The sequence below is a fragment of the Acromyrmex echinatior genome, chromosome 16, assembly GCF_024713525.1.
Source record: "Acromyrmex echinatior isolate Ae372 chromosome 16, ASM2471352v2, whole genome shotgun sequence".
In the NCBI taxonomy this organism is placed as follows: Eukaryota; Metazoa; Arthropoda; class Insecta; order Hymenoptera; family Formicidae; genus Acromyrmex; species Acromyrmex echinatior.
The window spans coordinates 8,187,803-8,211,841 of NC_141867.1; the positions used below are offsets into that span (position 1 = coordinate 8,187,803).

Here is a 24,039-nt window from a genome sequence, read left to right on the forward strand (position 1 = left end):
CAACATCAATCTCGATAAAAACAGTGCCGAATAAAATATATTAAAATTTCCATCTAGCGCATGCATTCGATAAAAATAAAAAACTTGCAAGCCAATGTGCATGTGCGCTTTATTTCGTTCTCATATTATCTATTCTAGTCCTTCCAGCCATTTCGAGCATGAATGATTCATAATGCTCAAACTGTTAAAACAGCACTATATCCTTCTCGTTTACTATATACTCGATCGGTTTTACATATAACACACGACTCGGTGTTATACGCAGATATACATACAGTTATACATATGTTATATATAGATATAACGTCGATTTTATTTGTACAAAACACACGTTGTATAAGCGGTCGATCATTAATTACGGATAAAGAACGTAATCATTAGTGCTCGAATTATCAATTTGAACAACATTCCTCAACAGCTTCAACAAGTCAAAGAGAATCACGAATAATTGCGTAAAAACGTTCCGCATTCGCGGCTTCGATTGCTCTTTAAATAATTTCTTATTTAATTAATGACTATATTGAAGACAACACGACTCTAGGAAAGATATTCTTACTTACTTGATCCAACCAAGTTCGACTTGTTGAAATTACTGTAAAAAGATGTTATTCAACAGCAAAATGACGCGTGACGACCAAATCGAACGATTACTCAATTAATAAATCAGTAGATACGGTAAGGATTGAAACGATCGAATGCTAAAGACTAATCGATTGACGAAGGTACGAAAGGCACATTTTTACATATCAATGAATAATCAATCTGTTAAAGGAAAGGAAAAGCAAAAATTATTATACGATTTTGCACTTCTGTATGTACAACGAATATTTAGCATAATAAACTCCGAAAAAGTTTTAAACTATTGTATTTCGTTAGGTCGAATAGATAAAATTGAAAATTTCGTGAAAGCACACGTCGCCGTACTTCGTTTCCACTTCAGTTCCATTCTGAATCTACTTTACATCCTTTTAATAGACATACCTAAGTTTACCGATTGTTTGAATTTGGTAACAATACAAGCTGATGAATGTCGCCGTGAGGCATGACTTACTGTCAGTATTACTATTTCTTTTTATTCAGTTGACATAAAATATTATGTCGATATATTGCGCCAATCGATAGATAGTTTGTAATAAAGTTTTCAACTCGGTAACAATCGTAATCGATGGGCTATCGTACGGCACAAATTACTTTATACATATCACGAAGATGAGTACATCAGTCCGAGAGTCAGGCGATTTCTATTGTCCAGGATGCTTTTGATACAAGAGGACAGTCGTGAGATCCATATTCTCGCAACGCATTTCTTTCGCACGCCAGCTTCAAAATCTAGAACACAGCCTTTCGCATTCACTTCTACTTCCTTTTTTCTTCGCGATAAAACTGATCCAGTATCAGCCTAGTAAATTCACGAATCGTTTAAGATAAAATATGTTTCGTATTCGATTAACATTCGCGCAAACTTTACGCGCCGTGAACTATTGCCATCCCCCTCCGTTCTAAGAGAGAGATCATACGACATTTTTCTCCTAATCTAAAAATTACCAGTTACAATTAAAGAATTAAGACAATCTTGAGAAAGAGGAAAAAAATACAGTAGAAGCAAATAGCAACGATGACCATAATAGCAACAACGTCGACAACGACGGCGAAGATGACTATATAATGGCGATGGCGGCAATGATAATGAATGATAACGATAACGATAACGATGATGATGATAATGATAATAACGAAGACGACGACGGCGGCAGCGACGATGATGACGACGACGAGCAGAAAGAGGACGACGAGAATTACGACGACGACGACAACGATGAAGGCAACGGCAACGGCGTCGACATTGGCGAATAAAATAATAAAGATAATAATAATGATGACGCCTCTCTTTCTCTCTATCTGTCTGTCTTTCTTCGTCGCAAAGTATGCATATGTAACTCTTTATTGCGTTACACACAAACGGGATAGGAGAGGCAAAATTAAATAGCGGATTAAATACATTAGCGCGACGCTTAACAAATTAAAAACGTAAAAACATTAACAGTACAATATAGTTTCCTTATCGTAGACGTAATGCGATGGCAGTCTTGAGTCCTGGAAAGATGCTGTGATTGTTGCTCGTTCGCTTCGATTTTTCTTCGCGCATTCTCCTCTATCCATCTCCGTTTTATCTTCCGCCATTCGTCTGTGCTTCGTTTCTTCGTTATTCGTCGAATCTCGTCCTTTATTTTAAACCGAGCTCGTATCCGATCTTGAGTTTAAACTTGCATGTCCGTTTTATTTTTTACGAGAAGCTTTTGCTTGTGGCAGTGTCTGGAAATATAGATGTTAATTCAAAGTCAATACCGTTTGGTGTGTCTCACTACGCTTCATGTTGTTATAAATAAAATAAATAAATAAATAAATATATATATATATATATATATATATATATACTTTTTTATTTATTTACGCGAATGTAATTCTATCAAAAAACACGATTTGATCTTTGCTGCAGCCATGAATGAAATTTAGCGCGAGCGCGTCTAATCTCTAAAGGAAAAGCTTTTAATTTTTCTTCCATACCTTCAATGAGTAACACTCGGAATCAAGAAACTAACCATGTCGACTGGGTATGATTAATTGAGCGAGCGAGCGAATTGCTGAAATTTTTCATTATTCATCGAAAAATGGCAGTACCCTTCAAAATTACAGTCGATATCATAAGAGAGGAAAAGTCTGAAAGAAGAAATAGCAACTCGCTCGATCGTATGATCGATTTGTAGATCATAGATTATAAGAAACGCTTTAGCACAAGCATACTAACGTTCATAAACTAAAGATAATGACGTTTAACAGATCCGTAAATATATTTGTTCGCAAATGTAAATAATCTTTACGTCGGTATCAAAATCTAGAGACTAAGACAAATTGACTGAATCGCTTACCTGAGCTACGACTACCTACGCCTCGACCGACTTCTTCTTTTCTTTCTTCTTTTTAAGGAAGGATGGCGTCCTAAGGCCCTTCTTCTTCTTCTTTTCCTTCTTTGGCGATTCCTCGCTAACGCTCACATCCTGCGACATGGAACCCTTAACACGGAAGGTCCCAACCGTAACCATAAACCTTTCTGCATGCACATGCATAGAGCGTCGAACTTTCACACTTAATCGTTCTATTAGCCAATTATCTGATTGCATGCAAATCGATACAATAGAAGAGTTTGTAGAAGGCGAATCTATGAACGACTATGCCGGCTGTATTGTGAAAATTAATGCAAAAAGTGAAGCGACAATTCGCTCAAATTAAACACGCTCTATATCTCTTCTTACATTATAAATCAAGAAATAATCTTATTTCTTGTTTAATTAAAATAGCATTCCCATGTGTTAACGAATGCATGAGAAATGTAATGTGATATGTGAAAGAAACCCGACGTACATATGCGGAGATTTGTTTAAGTTCATTGTTTTAGAGAGTGAATTCAGAGCCAAAAAAAAATCCAGTAATGTAAATTGATTTGTGCATAAGTATATCAAGAATCGCTCCAAATATGAATAATAAAACGCGTGGAAATTTTCCGATTCCCCGCATATGATATATGTGCGGCTTTGATATTATAAGTATTGCGACAAACCTCTTTGCTACTTTGCGAAAAAGTACTGTGATGAGCGTCCGAGTGATCGCCGTTTACGGTGTTCTCTCCTAGAACATAAATAACAGATTATTCGGAATGTGAATCTTCAGATCATTGTGATAATAAAATCGAATCTGTAGGCAACAGTAATGACATAATTGATATAATTGCCAAGCAATCTGAAAGCCAAAGGATTGAAATTAATCCCACCAAGCCTAGACAGCTGTCAATTATGTATTATCATGTGTATTATTATAATTCATAAAAAAATGAAAAGCGAGATAGAAACACAGACATCTTACCTTTCGAAAAACGGTGTGTAAGTTGATACTTGTCAGAGTGTATTCGCTCGTGTGGATTTGTTATATAAAATCAATCATTCCCAAGCAAACACGTTTTAGCATCAATCATTCACAGCTTGCAAGATGTACATATACCATTGAAAAGGTAATAGGATGAACGGTGAGGATTAATGCATGTCCGAATAGAGACGGGTGCAGAAAAATGATAAGCGTTATGTGCAAACTTTTGTATCATCAAACACTTAAAAGCTGTTGCAGTAAATATTTGAAAATATATTATATAAATGAAAATTATATAAATGTTCACAATGTAAGTTCACTTAGTTATAATATCGTCAGAAAGAGGTAGTGTAAATGCAATATTAGAATGTAACGGTCAATTAAACTTATGATCACATATCAAGAAAATAAAGTAGAACATTCCAATTAACACATTACACTAAACAATAAAATCCTTCATTTTTAAGTTTACAATGTAACAAAAATAAAAAAGAAAAAGTAAACAAAACTGAAAATAATAGAAAACAAACAATATTAGCACTTTTATAAACGTCAATACTAAGCTGCACGTAGGAAATTGTCAAATTATCTTTCTCGATTCAGATGCTTAAAATCGATCGCACAAAAGATGCCCTTTGTTCGTGCATAAAGAGACGTTACAATTATAAAAGTTAAAAGAAAAGAGAATAGAATCATCAAAACTTAACAGACATAAAACGTGAATTCCTTAGCATTTAACATTTGCACGCGTACTTATATAAATGTCTTTCTTTGCTAGCTTAAGATATGTAGAAAATCGGCGCGTTGAACAGACTAAATAAACGCGCATAAAATGGTATGTAAGATCAAGTGTACAAACTATTCGACAAGACGCTTTTCAAAGATGTGTGAACATTAAAAGAAATTTTAAATAGAGCACCGACACGCAAGCTAAAACGCTGTTATGACACGGTTGTATATATCGACGAGTCAATCGTCGAAATGTTTTTCCCCTTTTTCATCAAGGAAATAATATACTCTTTGATAATTCAATTAAACAATCGCCAGAATTAAGAACATAGTGTCATCTTTCTGAAAGACGAGTGAAGTGCTATGCGCTCAATTGTGACTTGTCTGCGAGTGCTTTCTCCAGACGCATAAATTCTTTCGTCTCGTATGAATACGACATGCAATCTATGGAGGTATCCCAGACATTGCACTGTTCCTCAAGATCGTTCATCTCGTTATCTGAAATAACGACGGAGCTGACTTCGGAGATCGTATAGGTGTCGTCGAGGGAAATATGCTTCCTCGCGGGATTTGCTGTCGTATTTTCTTCGATAATATCGCGGCCTTCTAACGATTCATCATGAATTTTCAAAGTGGGCGTTACGGAATCGACTATCTCGTGCAAAGTATCATCCGGTTCCTCGCTTATAGGCGTCAAACAACTCGTTTTATCCCTTATCGATTCCTCTTCCTCGCGGCAATAGGAGCATCGTTCGTACGGCCATGTTTCTGATTTCATCACGCTTTCACCGCCTCTGATTTTACCGATCTCGATACCGTGATCATCGTCGATCGAATTTTCACCAAATAGACGAAGACGAGCGCTTGGTGACATATTCGCGTATTCGTCCGTCGAGACTTTGATAACGCGAAAGTTTAATTCCAAAGCGCTATTGTCAATGGTAACGATCGGTAATTTCTTCGCCACGGTACAGAACTCAATCACGGCGGGAGATTCGTCATCCTTCGGCTCGCATATTTCCATTTCGTAATTCTGATTATCGTAATCGTCGTAGTTTGATGATAGATTCCCCAGAAAACCTTTAATTCGACAAATATTGTCATTGCTGCTCGCAAAGACATCCGGCATGCATGCTCCAATGGTAGACTCCACGAGCGAGCACTCGCGATGGTAACTGTTGATCAAGTTGCGCACTATTTCTCTTACAATGCTGAGATCGTGAATAGAGGAATCTAACTGCAGTAGAATATAAATGGACTCGATAATCTCGGCAACGATCTGCTGTACGACTTCTATAGCGTCGCTAGATGGCAACACTTCGTTGGACGCATTGAGATCGGCGATGATCTCGTTGGCGGATTCATTGATTCCGTTGAGAAAGACTTCGCCGTCGATATCATTCAGTTCGCGAATCGTGCAGCTTGGTAACTCAAGTATATCGGAGCCGCTTGCCGAATGCCTCTCGGATTCAAGCAATTCTAACTCTGCGCAGCTACTATCGCTTGACAACCTGTGATCTCGCGTGAACTTGACGCATTCAGCCTTTGTCGTGAAAATATCCGGCTCTATCCATATGTAATCGCTCAATGGCTCGTCGTTGTCGCTTCTCGTTGAATCGGACTGCCACTCCGACGAGCGATCCGCCAAGTCACGCGAAGTATCATCGTTGCCGCTCTCATCCTGGTCAACGGCCGCCGGCGGGGTCAAGCTATAAATGAGACTCATGTTCGTCGAGTCCAAATTATACTTGACGCAGGTGTCCGTATCAGGCAAGGCGTCTAGCTCCGTCCTCGACGAAGTGATATTCACGTCGATGCTCTCGACAATTTTCGCGATATCATTATACGACTCGTATAAGTCAGTCTTTACATTATTCGGCCAGTTGTCTTCGTACATGGAACTTTCGATCCAAGATCGAACGCTTTGCTTCTTCAGCTCCGTTGGTTTCAATTCACCATTTATTTCCTTATCTGCCAACGTCTCATTGTCGTCACATTCATAACGATCGATGGAATGTCCGTCACAAATATTGAAAGATAAATTACTCAGCAGCCGCGAGTCTTCCTTGTTATCACCGTTATCATGCTGAAATGTTTCAGCGCAGCTGTGCGCAAGTGTCACTTCTGTGTTCGTCGTCATTGTTGTTGTCATTGTATGCTGGTGTTGTTCGTTATTCGTGCCGACCATCGAGTCTATCGATTTATCTGGACGAATTGTTGAAGACTGCACTTTTACGGAAGCAACCGTCTCGATCGTTGGACATTTAGCCCTTTCATGGTGTTCTATTTCCTCCTCTGTCTGACTGTCACCGTTTATATAGGACATGATGTTAAGCGGCCTCGTCTCGTCCATGTTAACACGCTTGACGAAACTCGGTTGCGCGATATTTGTCCATGCCACAGAATATACTGCGACGTTGTTCGACAGCGTCTCGTCGTTCAGATTCTCGACGTGTTCTTTCGTACTTGCGTTTGTCAAAGACACGTCAAACAATTTGACAAGATGAGCATTTTCACTTGGACTCATCATGGAATTTCGTTCAAGTATTAATTCGTTTTCCTTATTATTAATGCTAGTTATCTTTGCTGTTGTCAAATCGGTTTCTAAATTCTTTTGATGTTCAAGATCTTCGAAAAATTTCCGTCTCACCTCGTAGCGCGATTTTACGAAAACTTCATCCCGAGAGATTGCATTTGGCTCGTTTTGCCCGTTAACGAGCGCTTTCGTACGTGTGATTAGAAGAGGTTTCTTTCGTTCGGCGGTTGTCGAAGCTCTAACATTCTCCAAACGGGGATTATCATAAGGATGCTCGGAGAACCGCCGGCCGTAGTACTTTCGCGCACACTCGCTGCTTACGCTGCTGTAAGTGCTGGCTAGTTCGCAATCTGCAAGCATTACGTCCAAATGTATGTCTTGGACATTGGAATCGGCGAACGATCGATCGGTTTGCTCGCTTTGGAGAAACGGAGAGAACGTTCACGATCACTTGGATACTCTCCACATTCGCGCGAGTCTTCTTCGTTGCTTACCCTGTGCTAAGTACTACAAATAGTGGTAGATATAGCCGAAGAAGCTCTACATCGATTCTCTGGCTATGCGTCTCTTTATTTTTATGTTTAAAACATATTGCGCGCAAATCAGTTATTTTATTTATCTATCACATGACTATTACTCATCGCAAAGATTAGCTATTTGTATTAATTAATTATTCTTCTATTCGTTAATTCATCGTTTAGCAAAAAAAACTAAAGTATGACTTTTATATTTTAAATTGAATATATAAATGATATATAAATGAGAATTTTCAAAAATTCTACAGCATTTTATGCAGAAAAAGAGGAAAAGAGATTAACAAAAGTGCATGAACATCAGTTATCGATGCAAGCGTGATCATTATTTCGAGTAGTGAAGAAAAACAAGAAAGCTTTCGAGACACATGCCGTATATGTAGACAAAAGCATGATTTGATTTGATCAATGATGATATGAAAATATATATATTTACTCAATCTTTAATATGCATATATGTGCGTTTTATTGCGGATGGGGAGCGTATTCCATACCAAAAGAAATGCAGTTTATTCCGGATGAAATATCAAATAAGATTAAATCATAAAAAAACTATATACGAAGTTAAACTGAAGATAAAGCTTTTTTAGCTCGCAGCTCAGGCTCTATATTCACGGGTGAATAATCAAATTTCATAAAATCTTTTCTTCTTAGAACTATTCATTTTTCATTAATTGTCGAAAAGTCGCATGTGCGACATAGTTTAGCTATTTTATAAATATAATTCCAGATACGATTTCTTCAGTTGAACATCGTAAACTGTATATATCAGAGAATAACTCAGAATGATAAATTAGATCCATCCCCATTTCCCTGTATAGAAAAAAACTCACCTCCTTTGTAACCGCTTTGTCGCTCAGTCATTCTATAGCGCATCTCATTAAGGTACTCTGTAGTAGCATCATTCACTGCATATCAAAAATAAATATGTATACGATTTACACCTGTTTATCAGTAAAATGCTCCTCGTGATCTGAAGTCGTTATGTGACGCTCGATAATGCTATCATATACATAATATCCATGATAGTTACGAAATACATATACCGATGTAAATGTATTCATCTTGCGAATTATCTGGATATTTGTCATAACAAATTAGGCAACCACCGATTATCTGAGCATTCATTATTACAAATTAGGCAACCACCGATTAATTCGTGCAAAATTATATGTCTTCATGCACGATAACGTGCTGTATTTTAACGATTAGTGATTAAATTGTCGCAAAGGCGAAGATGCAAATGTCATATGGATTGCTCATAAATAAAAAGTTATGACCATGCAAAAATCGGAATTGAATTAAAGCAACTGTCTCGTCATAACTTTACTAACCACTCATTAAGAAATTTATGGCAGGCTCATGGTATAACACTTATTTGGGAAAGAATAAAAAAAAAACAGAAAAAAAGATAAGGAAAGACTCACCATCGCTTAACACAACTTCGGGTTGACTCGGCGCAGGCACTTGTTTCGTTTCTATTCTCAATACTCGGGGTTCTGTAGCAAAGGAGTATACGCGAGTATTCGTTAATAATAGAAAATAAAAATATATACATACATATTGAAAGGTTAAAATGTGATACATTCAATGATATGTATGGAAACCCGTTCGTGAATTAAACACATAAATTTACCGTCTCTACTCTCCTCCTCTGTTTCCGAAGTAACAGAAACTGGTGACTGAATAGGACTCTTGGCAGTGCTGGATTCATGCGTCGCACGACTGATGTTAAAGGATGACAAGGCCTCGGATTCTGATTGTGATTCATCGTCTATTTACAGAATAGGTAATATTAATGGTTCCATTTCGGTGAACATTAAGTGGGTACAGAGTATTCTAGATACAGGATACAAATATAAAACGAGCATGCATAAATACGGGAAAAGATTGGATAAGAAAAGTGATGAATGGAACTAACAAGGATCTCCCTTCTGTTTGCGTTCGACTTCTCTCTTGTACTGATCCAATTCTTGATCCGTGACGGCGTCGAAAGGATTTTTGGCATAAGGTGTCTTGTACACCATCGCATTGTGTTGGAAACCACGCTGTATAATACCCTTGCTAGCGGCTCCTACTAAAACTACTTGTTCTCCGGTACCACTAATTGTCGCGTCCTTGTAAACAACGAGTATGCAAGTTAAAGATAACATACATATTTTCTGCAGGGATTTATAAAGTAACTAATAGTCAGAAAGATGCTATCATTTCAATTCAAATTCAAACCAGAACAGTACGTGATTATTGCTACTTAACGGGAAGTTTTTTCTTATTGCTAAATTTATGAAATGGGATGTATCTAAATTGATTTAAATCAAGAAGACTCGATGCTTCAATTTGTGTACCTGCATTTTCTTAGCTTCCTCCCATGATACACCTTCCAATATATGGGATTGCGGACCAGCCGATATTTTCTCTGCTCGTCGATAATCTTTAATCTAGAGAGACGAAAGTGTATCAAACTTGTACGTTCCCAGTTACACAAATTAGCTGATATACGAAAAGAACAGAAACAAAGACAAATAGGGTATGATGCAAATATAGTTGACAATACTTACCTGCTGTTGTAACTGTTTGAATTCCTTTGGGTTGGTATTTTTAGGAACAAACTGAAGAGCACCGTCTATCTTGACTGGTGTGCTGCTATGGGTAGGAGATCCATCAGACACCCACTGCACATACAAAACCAGAACATTAGTCGACCCCCTTCAAATCATTGTAAGAATCAACTATGTTAACATAAAGTAAGACTCTTGCATGCTATGTGTGCCTGCTGCATATATTTCACTCCCCTTTTAATAGATTGTCCCATAATAATTAAAAACAAACATATTTTCAAAATAATAATTTGTTATTGCAGCCATGTACCATGTTGCAATTCATATTTTACATTAACTGTATAATAATATATTCAATATCTAAGATGATTCAAAACAAAATTCAATATAATTACATGCAATGCTGCTACAACTCGGCAATCTAACAACATTAATTGCTATGCCTAACATTTAGTTTTAAGAAAATAGTTTAGATTTGCAAAATGTGAAGGGTCACTTGATCTGGTTTTGTAAATGCAGTGGGCTCTGTGTAACCAGGCCAACAAGATCTTGATGATGAGATCAGGCACACATTCATACAGAGTCATGAGAAACACTTGTATATGTTTCATACATATCTTTTATAAGTATTGTGGCAAAAGTACGTTTGAAACGTGCTTAAGCAAAATACAATACAATATATCAAATTATTATTTTATACCTTATACAGTAATAAAATAAAACTCTATATTGCACTTTTATTAAATGTACGAAATTTTTACCCCAAGATTACACATAAAGTTACTCTTAATAGGAAGTAATTTTGCAGAATAGATGCTTTTAAAATCATATAATTAGTGTCAATAAATATATTGTAGACGACAACATACACATAACTTCGCATCATATTATAGAAAGCGCTAAATTTATTAACGTAGCGGCGTCTACAGGCTAAGAATAGTACTTGGAACGCTATTAAAGTTGAAGTTTCATTAAAGTTGATATAATCATCTTTAAACAGCACGTATAACTTTATTTAAACATCAAGAAGCTACAGAAGAACAGTCGTTAATATCTTATATATATAAAGATACTTATACTAACGATTGACTGGAATTCAACATGTTTCGTAACTTTTGCTTGCGGAAATGTTGACCGCTCTCGTTCTGTCTTTCGTTTTGCGTGTTTTATTATTATTCTTATTATAAATTATTATATAAGATTTTGTATTTGTGTTTATTAAATAGTGATATTAAGAGAACATTTTTTTACGATTTGAAAAAATGAGATACGTATCTAATCATGACATTAATCTTTATCGAAATGCAGATAAATTCATAATAAAAAAATATTACATTTTTTAATTGTGTCTATAAAATAAGGAATAATGCAATATAATAATAATTCATGTTAGTTAATAATTTTCATATTGCGAGACAATTACATTGTATGTACGTCGATAAAAATTTGTGCATCAAACTTTTTATAATAAAGATGATATATATATTTTTTCATAAGTATCAGGTATGATATAAAGTGACCAATGCTTATACACATAAAGCACGTACGCGTGTACATACACACAGGCACATATAAATACATTGGCCATAGCATAGAAAATGTGATTTTTGTTCCAACTTTGAACTTTTAAGTAATTCGTTATATTGCATTAATAAGCTTTTATTAAATAAAATCAATCAAGCTCTGTTGTAACAAGAGTTAAATTTATATCTATAGTTTAAAAAGAACAATATGTCAGTATAACCAACATTAATATAATGATATATTATATATTGTTTCTTCAATGAGCCGTTTGCCATGATTAAAATAATTACATAATTTAAAAGATACATTTTAACGTATCAGCATATTAAGAATTAATAGCACGAGTTGGAATGCTTGGTTGGAATTGATAAATAATCGAATTATCATACATTGGTATGTGTTTATATAATAAAATTAAATTGAATAAAAAAATTTGATAAAAACAGGATAAAACTATATAAAACTACACAGCATGGTAAAATGCAACTGACTGCTAACAAAATGGAATAACCAATGCTTTACGTCGCATTGCATATATGGATGTACTATCTATTTACGGCCATAAATATGCGCATTCGTCTTTCTCAATCATCGCTAAAAATATCTTCAACAATAGTGTTCGATAAAATAAAGTTATTATTCACGGAAAACAAACTATGAAATCTTTATAACACCGTAATAAATTCACAAAAATCTAATATCAACAAAGTGTTTTCCTTTAAATTAAAAGTTAAATTTGCGATACAATAGCAAAAGGAAATATTTATCAAAAAGTCTAAAACAGATTTATATTCTCAAATCAAAAACTCTAAACAAAAATTAATATAATAAATGATTCTACTTGTATATCAATATATGTTATAACTATTAATATGTATATTAATATGTCATAACTATTTAATTTTGCACTTGACACATTTAAAGCTTTTCTTTTTCCTTCATTATTACGGAAGTCGTAATTCGATTAGCAGCCACAATACGCGATTATATTTGCCAAATATGAATGCTTGCTTATAATAAATTTAGCCTCGTGCGGTAAATAATTAGTCGGTCTTATTCTCAAAAGTAATGACTTCTACCTTGGTGATCTTTTTAGGATCGGGTGTTCCAGTTTCCAGAATTTCAACCTTCTGATAAACGTTTGGCGAATTTAACCAACGGGATCTGTCTGTGCCTTTACGTCCGCCCTTCCACAGTCTGTTTGAGAAAAGAAAAATCAGTTAAGCAATTGATTTAGTTCTATAGTATTGAAGCAAAATATGTTCGAAGGGAAATGAAAACTTACCCTTGCTTATATAATTCCTCTTCTTCAAGCAGATATCCTAAAGACGATACGGCCGGTGGAACTTCAACATCGTTTCGTGGTTTCGGGGGTTCTCCCTTTACAAGTGGATTTCTATATATGTAGCCCGTACGAAATCCCTGAGAAAAAAGAAGAAACGCGACATTCAGATGAATTCTGATACAAATATTATAGCGATGAATGGTTCTCTAGAACTTACAGCATTGTCAAGCATTCTCATAAGGGCCTCGAATTCAGCACCGCCGATTCTCCAGCGTTTCTCGAGTTTCTCCGCGAGAGCGGATGACTCTACCGCTGAGCTTTGTTGCTGCGGGATCGGTGGTTTTCGCGACGCTTCAAATATAGCTTTTTTCGATTCCTCGCTGATAAGGCTTAGATTATCTACACCTGCGGGCATTAGTTTCAGTTGCGTCTCGCAAGCGACTACAGTATTGTAAACGTTAAAGAACGCTTCTTCCACAGTTTCTCCACAGCAAAGGGCGCCGCGATTCGTCAGGAGCATAACCTTATTGATCGGCCCGAGATTTCTAGCGATCTTCTCCCGTTCCTCCGGTTCGACGGAACCTCCTATGTATTGATGGGTGCTCACTTCACCTATCACGATGCTCTCTTGACCAATTGGTAACAATCCACACTTCAAGGAGGAAACCTACGTATCATATCACGCGTACGTCAGTCAATTCCTCTCAAAGCAGAGCTAATAAATGTTTATCATCAATCGCTATTAAAGTGACATCACGCAATCGAGAATAATATGCAAACGCTCGTAAAAGATATACGAGATATACGAGAGAAACGAGGAATGGATCATCGCAGAGTGAAGAAACTAGAGACGAAACATTTACTTACAGCGGTAACGGACGGAGTAGTAATATGAATAATACACTTGATATCGGGTCTCGCAGCGTGTATTGTCGAGTGTAATTGAAAACCAGTGATGTGCACGCCAAAGTTCGTCGTCCCCTGCTCGACAATCGTGCCCTGCATGTCCACCTTGATCAAACTCGAGGCGGTAACCTCGTGATAGAGTAGCCCGTAAGGATTCACCAAAAAGTGCTCCTGGTCCTGATTAAGACGGGCAGTTATTTGCCCGCCGACGCCTTGCGTCCATCCGTAGAGATCGAGCAATCTAAACACCGCCGCCATCTTACATCGCAACAATTTCTCGCCCTTGGCGTATCCCATGCTTTCTACGCCGCGAATGTCGTTGATAGGCAAGACGCAATTCGAATCTGCACATTTCCGAATGAATCGAGTCAGAATAAAGTCAGACTAAAAAAAGGGAGAGGGCGTTTTCAAAGAATAATAATTTCAAACGGAGCAGGACTAACTTTTGAACACATTGCCGTTGAACCGGGCTCCCTGTGCACCCATCATGTCAGAGATCTGTTGCAGGAGACCAGAGGGTCCAGCACCGTCCCTCATCTGTGTCTCAATTATACGTTCCAGCTCTTCCCGGAAGATTCGTGAGTTCATCATCATCTCGACCCTCTTTCTCCTCTCCATTTCTCTCATATCCTGTAAATGAATAGAATTCTTTCGTTTAATACATTTACACGGTTGAAGTAATTCGTTTGCTTTTCAAGCCTTTCTTGCGCTGGCGAAATTCGAATAAATAACCATTGAAACTTTCTTCGATTTCTATTATTGAAGAAACGTTGAACACCGCCATATATTCCGCGAAACTTACCGCATCGATATCGGCGGGTCTCATCTTGCTTTTTTCATCTTCCGTCAAACCATCCACCACTCCGTTCGTATGTGGCTCGCTTAATGCTTGTTGGCTCGTATCTGCCATCTTCGAGCCTCGTACAAGTACCGGCAACTGTAAAGAATAATGTTCTAATATCATTACTAGCAAAAATATCTTGATAGATTTTCGACGTTATTTATTCCAAATCGTGTAAAGCGATGTCTACTAATAGAGCAGCAAATCTTAAGGATTTATTTAGATACACTTGCATAGCTGCATAACCATATGCGTAAAGAAAATTATCCAATTATACAGACAATTGAATTTCTACCATAAAGACGTACATAAAATGTGATTGGATAATTTTCTTTGTGTATACGTTTATGCAGCTATGCAAGTCTGAATAGTCCTAAGAAATTGATCAATCATAGTCAATTATTCTCTTCACATTCGACTATGATTGGTCAATTTCTTACGGTTTACTACTTCATTGTAGACACCGTGTAATAGGCATTAAAAGTAGGAACGCGCAAAAGCACCAAAAAGGAAAATATTAATAGTAATTTAATAATATTAAAAATTAATATTAATATCAATTTAATGATATTAAATTAATATTAATAAATTTAATTCTTTTCTAATAATATTAAATAAACAATCGCTTCGCGTGGCAAATTAAAGACTTTTTAACGCGTCTGTTCTAAGAACAGCGAACAATGAAGAATGGAAATCGACCAGAACGAGTAAAAACTGAAAGCAACGAAGGTCTGTTTTAATGTTTCGCCGAAGCATGCCGTTTCGTGTAACGCGAAAGTGGCATTTACACTCGTTTCTCCCGAATCCGGTGCGAAGTATGGACACCTTACCGGTGTGCGATCAATAAAGTTGCGGGGCCCTACCGGGAATCGTGTGCGTGCAACGACGCAAACACCGTGTACGCGTTACGACATGATTCCCTTTATTCTCCGAGGGGGTTTCGGGGGTTCCACGTCTATCATTCGATCCCTTTTTTTTTTTTCCCTTAATTACTCGTGCAGTGGGCGTCGTTCCGTTAACGATGTAAAATAGAATGCTCAACTGTGCCGGCTATTTTACTCGCCGCGACGTTCGCTCAGCTCGGGATCTGTGTCAACGGTCGTTCACCGCTTGGCTTTCCTTACACCAAGTACCGGTGCATCGCACCACGCAACGCTCTCGCACTCGGCTACGCGCATCCTCATCCTACGGCATCGCGCTTTTCTCCTTTTCACGCCGCGTTTCCCTCGTCATCATCCATCGGCCGGAAATCCCACGCTGAATGTTTCGCTAGCGTGAACATCGTTACGTCGTGACCGCAACAGCGCGTTCTAATTCGCGAAATGTATTCCCTTTCGCCTGGCAACGTCGTTCTCTCATCGAGATCGATATACACGACGGAGATCACTCACGAAAGTCGCAGATTGACAAGTCGCTTATCAGCGAGACTGATTCGCTTCGCCGCCTGTGACTTGAATTTCCGACTTGTTACCACTCCGGAAAACGTGCGTCATGCGTGTGCACTTCCGCTGCAACAGTGAATAAAAGAAACGAGAAAGAGAGAAAAAAAGCACGATGGTTGACCGCAGGATTACGTAGCACGCAAGCGCGAAACACAATAGCACCCGTCCGATTGTACAAGGACCAAAATTCTTCCCTCCACATGATTTTATATATATGTCTCGTATTCCCTGATATTCCTCTGACGGAATAGTAATCGATAATCCCGTAGATTTAATGTGAGGCAGACCGGAGTCTTGATATTTTGTTTACTTGACGCTGCGTTACACGTTTCGAGATTTATATTCGTCGATTATCTCATCATTATGTTATGTTTCGTAACTATTTTTGCTTTTGTATACAGACATTTTTATTAACAATATTTGTCAATATTAATTATAACGAAATTGATATTAATATTTATTTCAGATAAATATTAATATTGATCACAAGAGATATTGATATATTATATCAATTTTATACATGTACATATAAAATAATAGCTGGTAAACATAAACGGTATCTAACGCGAAAATAACGCCTGGTATTTGCAGAGTATCGTCATTTGAAATGTTGCCAAGTAGAAGGAACGCTCGACAACGATTCTCTTTCGTCAACCAAGATGTATGTATGTACTTTCGATATACTTTGACCGAATTCAATTTGGAAACATCGATCAGAAAAAAAAAATGCAATGACGACCGTGAACGGTGGCTCGGTGCGAATTGATGGTAATTAATGTTAAGGGGTTGAGGTATTCGGAGTAAGTGGCTTCGTTTAAGTCCCTCGCGTATACGCGCGTTTGGCTTCGTTGACAGCATGATACGGTGTCGTAATATTGGCCGCGATACTGATTAAGTGGCGATCGACGAAAAAAAAAGAACGTTACGTCAACAGGAACACGAGGTATGTTTCCGTGAACAACGAATGCTCGACCACAATGACCTTTTCGAGCAGACGAAGGAATGGGTTTCTATAATATGTACAAATCATTGGTTCAATTATGCACTGCACTGTTAAAAATTTCATGAAATTTAATGTATTTTTAAGTTACACAGTTCAAATTTAATTTCATTAAACATTTCATTAAATTTAATGTATTTATAAACTGAAAAGTATATCAGTATGTACATGTACACGAAAGTTAATGCATTTTTTCATGAAAATTTATAAAATTTAATGTACACGTTTATTACATTTAAGTAACAACTGTAATTTAATTTTCAGTTAAATTATTCATTACTTTTAATTTCGTTCATAACCGCGAGCTTCATTTACATGTAAAGAAAGCTCACGGTTACATTTCTAACAGTGTAGGTGTGCTTTTAAACTCTCTGGAATTTTTAGAATAAATCTCATTCTAAAGAATGAAATTTCACTCTCAAAGATTGAAAATTGAGTCACTCTTTTTCAAAATTAGCTCAATTTTCACTCTTTAGAATGAAGCTCTGCGCTTTAAGATGTTTCAACTTAAAAGAAATCAGTTGCACCGGAATACACAGTTCTGATAGATCGAAATTTTAACATTTACAGCTATTGCTAATATTTCCTCTGTTGTGTGCGAGATCTGAGATTCCACTTGGAAGAATTCAGATAGAAGTAATCATCAGTTTCCCTGTATATTCGCAGCCGTTCGTGCGGCCGTACCTCGGCGAAGTTCTACAACTGCGAACCGAAGCAACAACAGCGACTTCTATTTCAGATCAGTAGAGTTCCATCTTCCCGGAGTCGCGTCCCATTTGTAAATAACGCTTATCTTCGACGATAACGGGACAATGCGGGTCTCACCGCAAGCTGAATGAAAGCGATCACGGGCCGAGTTCGCTACGCTTACTGGCGCGAGTCTATGAGTCCTCGTCTTAAAATAGAGAGGGATCAGGGACGGAGTCGAAGACGATCTGCACGGTTTCCATCAGCTAATCTCGCTTCTTTCTCTCGTTCCAGGTATCAGGAATCGCGTGTTCGAGGTACACAACGATTTCCTACCTCACCTTCACTTTAAGCGGCACTGAAACAACGAAGAGCGTTCTATGAGTCTACGATTAATCGGATAGTATCTCGCATCGATTTAACGGATCCATTGTCAGTTTCGCTGTCTCTATCTCGGGCCTATTATTTTTTAACCCAATGATCTGTATGTAGAAGGTAGAAGCGACCGTGATCGAAGAAAAAAAAAATGAGGGAAAGGCTCGAAACGACCCGTGTTGTTGCGACGCTCGACGCGAGGACTCGTATATGATACAATGATTAGTGATCCCTTACGCAACCCGTAACCGTGGAATTATACGCAATGCGTATGTGCGTGCGTGTATTCGTGTGCACCTGTACACGTGCTTGTCTCACTCGCACTTGTTCGCCGGCCCGAAGAGATACGAGTTTTCGAGCCGATTTATTTGAGTTGTATAGGTCTGTCCTTTGTAGCTGAACTAGTATACGCTCGTTATACTTCAAATGAAACAGCTATTTGAAGTTGGCTAAAGCGAGGTAGAAAATTTTAGAGCAGTCCAGTCAGCGACAAAGAACAAGCCTCATGTTTGATTTTAGTAGAAAAAAAAAACAGCTTTGCAACTATTGTAAGATTTTTTTAAATATAATTAATTCTTGCTAATAGATTCTAATTCTTGTTAATAGTTTCTAAATCTGAATATATCACTCAATCACATTAAAGAATTTTAAACATATGCAAAGTTGCTTTTCTTCGCAGTTTTTGTTAGTCAACTAATAGTAATTGAATCTTTAGGGACGGTAAGCATAGTTTGATTTTAAATTTAAGATCATTCTGAGTATAAGATTTGTTTTTATTGTTGCACTTTGCTTCTCCACTGAAAAGAGTCTGACTGTATTAATTGGAATTTTGATTGAAAACGAACAAATCAGAATTTCCTGATTAAATCTATTATATAACTCTTGAAGATAACTAGAATTTTTATTGATATGATCAAAACCTTTATTGATATGATCAGACCTTCTGGTTCGTTTATTTTCAATCAAGAATTTTTTCAGAGCGCATTTATCAAAAATCAAACATACATCAATTTCATTTGAAGTGCAAAGAGTATAAAGAAATATTAATTGAAAAATAAAACACAGATTTATGAAGAATCTAGAAGATTCTATCCAAAGACAATAAAATAAATCTAAAATAATTTCACAAAATGCGTTCTAGAAATATTCTACATAAACCAACAACAAGATCCATTCAGAATAGCACTTTGGTGAGGCCAAACAGAATTTCTGAGATTATCATAACCATCTCTGGCCTCATCAAAATTCTTGGATCTTTTAGCAGGTTTAAACAGAACATTTTTCTCTGTGTACGTTTCAAGATCGTAATTAAGATGATCTTAAATATAAGATTGGATTACGAATATCGCCCTAAGCTAGCTGATCTTTCCTTCGAGTTCACTCGTCGAATTATCGTTCAAGAGTACATAATTATCAGGGAACAGCGGCACAAACGATCGATAACGTCGACGTCGACGACGACGACGACGACGACGACGATAAATCGGCCATGTCGATCTGAAAGCGATGTTCAACGACGACCGCTGGAGTCGGCGATCGGCCAAGAGGCTTTTGACAAAATGGCATCATGCCATTGAATATCTGTCGCTTTAATAACGCTGACATCACACGCCAAAACGCGCAAACGTGGATTATCGTCGACCGGCCGGACGGCGGCGGACACTTAACGCAATGACGTCATGGTTAATCGCAGATTACGCCCGTCGTAGTGAGCGACCGTCCTGAAACGCTATTAGTTACGAGAAATGAAAGTAACAACCATCGAGAGAAAGAGAGAGAGAGAGAGAGAGGCAATAAAAAGAAGAGACACGATTGATCACGCGAAGTGGATATACACGATCCTCGATTATCAGCGATTTTTGCTTAATATTCTCTCTAAATTTTTAAAGTAAAATCACACCCAGAGTAAAAATTGAGCCAATCGTGAAACAAAAAAAAATAGTTCAATTCTCAATCACTAGATCTGTTTAGTGTGGCTAAACTTTACACTTTTGGAACTTAAAGTGAGATAGATATATGTTAGATATTCGCGGCCTGTTTTTCTGTTCCTGCATTAGACTGTTCTAGAACTCTCTTTCTCGCTTTCGACAAATATCAAACAGATATCTATCTCACTTTAAGTTTCAAAAGTGTACACTAGTTCAGCAAAAAAAGAAAACAGACCTTTGGCGAAAGCAAGAAAGAAAGTTGTAGTGCAGTCTAGTGCAGGAAAGAAAGACTTTTAAGAGTGAGATCCACTCAAGTTTTAGAGAGCTAGCTTTTCATGTCGCGTTTTTGTTTACACGGATTAATTTTTATCTACATTGGACGATTCATTACGTTGGTCGTGTTCACGTCACACACTATACTTGTTTAAAACCGCTGTTTCGAGCAGTCGCGATCGAATGTAGGTCCCTAAAACCTGTTGTTGCGGCAATCATTAACGGACACAATTGAAAATATCGAAATACGTGAATCATTAAAACAGGAGAATTATCGCGAGCGGGTCAATGATTATGATATTTCTCTCTCTCTCTTTCTATCTGTCTCTTCTCTATAAATCTATCTATAGTCTACAGCTAGCAGGACGCGTCACGGATCGGAATTCTAGCGGAATTAACGACGAAATACGTAAAACTACTCCCGACATGACACAACGGAAGCCGTCGCGCGCCAATCCTGTACGAGGCGACGGACAGGTTGAAAAACGCAACGGTTCCGCGATGCATGGGCGAGCACAATTAGCCAAGCGCGACGACGTTTAACCCGAGAGGCGTCGATCACCGCCCATCGAGTTGATCGAGTTGAGCACGCCAAGAGTTCGAGATACGCGAGCGCGATAAGAAGTTCATCACGGAGTAGCCCGCGCGTCCGGAGATGGTGACAGAGGGCCGTGCAAATGGCGACATTTTCGGGGAGGAGGGAGTACAAAATTCAAGGATCTCGTTCAGAGTCGAAACGTAGAGTCCGATGATTCGCGCGCCGTCGACGGAGCGTCGTCGGCGCGGCTGCCGTGCACCATTCAAGCCGACGGTGATTGACGGGCGACGGAACGTCGCGTGGGCCACGTCGCGTCGCGTCGCGACGCGACGCGACGCGGCGCCGTTGCGAATAGAGACACAAGGGCCGACACACCCCTCGCGCCTACGTCATTCATCGTCGAGTACGAACGGCGAGCGCCGAGAGGAGGTAGAACGAACTCCGATGAGGTTCCGATTCCGCGCGAGCTCGGCGCGAACGCGAATCGGGATCCAGGGATGGCCGTGTCGGTCGGCGTCGAACGCCGCGCGGCGTTCGACGCCGACACGGCCGTACGTATATCGGTACAACTTACCTACCAAGGAATCGCCGCCAGCCGCCGCCTCCTCCTATCCCGTGATATGCCCGCGCCCGTTTCACGAACCGTACAACGAACGCAGCTCGGGCCGCGCTCCTCCGCTCCGTATCGCCGCTCCTCCGCGCGCGCGGCTGTTCCGTTCGATGAACAGCTTCCCCCCGCCTCCTCTTCCTCCTCCGCCGCCGCCGTCGCCGTCACCGCCTCCACCACCGCCTCCGCCACTGCCTCTTGTCTCTGTCTCCACCAGCGTCGCCGAGCTCGAAGCTCCTCTTCGTCGCCGCCGCCGCCTTCGCCGCCGCTGCCGGTTTCCCACACAAATGCCTCCCTCTGTCCGGCAGGGCGAAATTTAACGTCCGCGCATCGACGAGCCGCGATGATGCTGCGCGGTTGGCGCGGTACCGTTCCGGCGGTTCGAGAATCGCCGAACGCAACGTTTCACGAGATCGACAATTCTCACCAGAGGAAGATCGCGGAAAGATCGCGTAGCCGTGATGTTTCTGTTCCGCGCCGCGCGGCCAGAACGCGCGGAATCGATCACGGAGACGTCTAGCTGCCGATTACCGGTCACCGTTACTGATCGTGAACACTTTAGTAAACACCGCGCGTTCGGGTCTCTGATCTAGAACGAGCCATGAATATCGTAGACGACAACGACGGATGATTGGACGGACCCCAAGCGGCCGTTTGAAGAAACTTTGAAAAAGTCGCACGGACCTCTGGCGCCATCTGTCGTCAATCGTGGCAATCATCATGAAATTAGCAGGTTTGCCAACAAAATAATTCTCTTCTCTTTCTTTTCGAAATTCGACAGCGTTGACCGTTGACGTCTATTTTGAATTAGGACATACAAAGCTACGTTTTATTTTATATCGTTCTTTTTTCCTATAACAACTTTTTTTAGAATGATCTAAAAGCCATAAAAGATTCTTATGGACTTTTGTAACTTTGATAATGTCATTAACGGAAGCGATTAATTATTGCAAACGGCTGATAGTGTACTCTTTTATTTTCGTAAATTTTTAAATATCGTGTAAAAATCACTATCTAAGAAATGCATGTCTCTTATAGATACGTATTAATAGTAATAAATTTAGAATGTTTAGATAATGCAGATTACATAATACCGAAAAAGATAGCATTTGTATGGCACAGTAAGAGGCTCCGCACAATAAACAGGAAACAGAGAATAAAAATTTCAATCTATCAGAAATATCATGTATCGTGGAATACACAGTTTTGATAGGTTAAAATTCTAAGAGGCTCCACATAATAAAAGGAACAGAGAACAGAGAACAGAATAAGAATTTCAACCTATCAGAAACTGTGTATTCCACAATACATGATTTCTGATAGGTTGAAATTCTTATTCCCTGTTCCTTCCCAGCAAACGAGAATGGATTGAAATGGATTCAGATTTTCAGAAATATTGATTCACGAATGTTAAAATGAATGCTTTTCAATCTTGAATGCATTTTCATTCATTTATAGAAATTGCATGGAGCATATCTTTATGCCTTTCAATCTAAAAATAATATTAACTTTTTCTGTGCATAAAAACACAATTGTGAATATTATTCAATTCAAAATTTTGAAGTTTAATTAGGAAATGCGGTTTTTCAATCCAATTGCATCCAATTGAATCTAATTGAATTCAATTGAATCCAATTAAATCTAAAAAAAAAAGTATTCGCTCTATATTTTTAAAATAAGTATTCGGATAGAAAAAAATTTCAATCTATTTTAATTCGTTCTCGTTTGCTGGGTTGTCTCACTCGCACTTGTTCGCCGGCCCAAAGAGATTCGAGTTTTTTTAATCGATTTATTTGAATTGTATAGGTGTAGGGTATAAGTGAGTTGTACAGGTATAACTGTGTATTTCTTGTTCTTTTTATTGTGCCCTTAATCTACATTGCAAAGTCGTCAAGTTCCACGAAACATTCCACCGTACGCGCATGTTATACTTACGTGATACACCATTGATTTGTTCGCCTTGCTTACACTTTTTATACTCAGCATCTTCGCTTTCTCTCTTTTCAGCCAAGTATACATACATCTATCTCATTTTAAATGTAAAAAGTGTAAAAAGTGTAAGCCAGGCGAACAGACCTTGTATGTTGAAATTCGTGAAGTCACATGAAATAAATCATATAAACAGCACGTTGATCGCACGTTGCCAGCACGACGTTATGTTCATTGGCAGCATTGATTTAATTTTGTTTGTTCAAATTTAAATGGTATTCTAATAATAAACTTTATTTTGGAGTAAATCGATGTATCTTTGAGTATTCATTATATTATGAAATTCCGAAATATACAAACAATAATACCGATATAATGAATAATAACGATTCCAAAATAGATTAGAAAAACGCATGAATTAAATATTTAA

The 24,039-nt window shown here is 38.3% G+C and overlaps 1 protein-coding gene and 1 pseudogene across 7 annotated transcripts; both read right to left on the reverse strand.

Moving 5' to 3' along the window:
* Nucleotides 1–91: 91 nt before the first annotated feature.
* hts (adducin 1-like protein hts) lies at nucleotides 92–22,304 on the reverse strand. Of its 7 annotated transcripts, XM_087414596.1 has the most exons (17): nucleotides 21,648–22,304; nucleotides 17,957–18,317; nucleotides 14,792–14,926; nucleotides 14,433–14,619; nucleotides 13,951–14,333; nucleotides 13,301–13,750; nucleotides 13,084–13,220; nucleotides 12,878–12,995; nucleotides 10,275–10,388; nucleotides 10,062–10,154; nucleotides 9,638–9,833; nucleotides 9,353–9,490; nucleotides 9,144–9,215; nucleotides 8,550–8,624; nucleotides 3,617–3,684; nucleotides 2,928–3,071; nucleotides 92–2,313 (listed from the first exon to the last, which is right to left on the reverse strand). In XM_087414596.1, exons 3-16 carry the CDS (start codon nucleotides 14,897–14,899, stop codon nucleotides 2,943–2,945), a joined length of 2,268 nt encoding a protein of 755 aa, XP_087270722.1. In that variant the 5' UTR covers nucleotides 14,900–14,926; nucleotides 17,957–18,317; nucleotides 21,648–22,304; the 3' UTR covers nucleotides 92–2,313; nucleotides 2,928–2,942. The 7 variants fall into 7 exon arrangements, with proteins under 7 accessions (XP_087270722.1, XP_087270721.1, XP_087270720.1 ...); XM_087414595.1 differs by lacking the exon at nucleotides 17,957–18,317 and having other exon boundaries at nucleotides 21,652–22,303; XM_087414594.1 differs by lacking the exon at nucleotides 17,957–18,317 and having other exon boundaries at nucleotides 21,648–22,303.
* Nucleotides 18,324–19,899, reverse strand: LOC147907123 (uncharacterized; annotated as a pseudogene).
* Nucleotides 22,305–24,039: the final 1,735 nt, after the last annotated feature.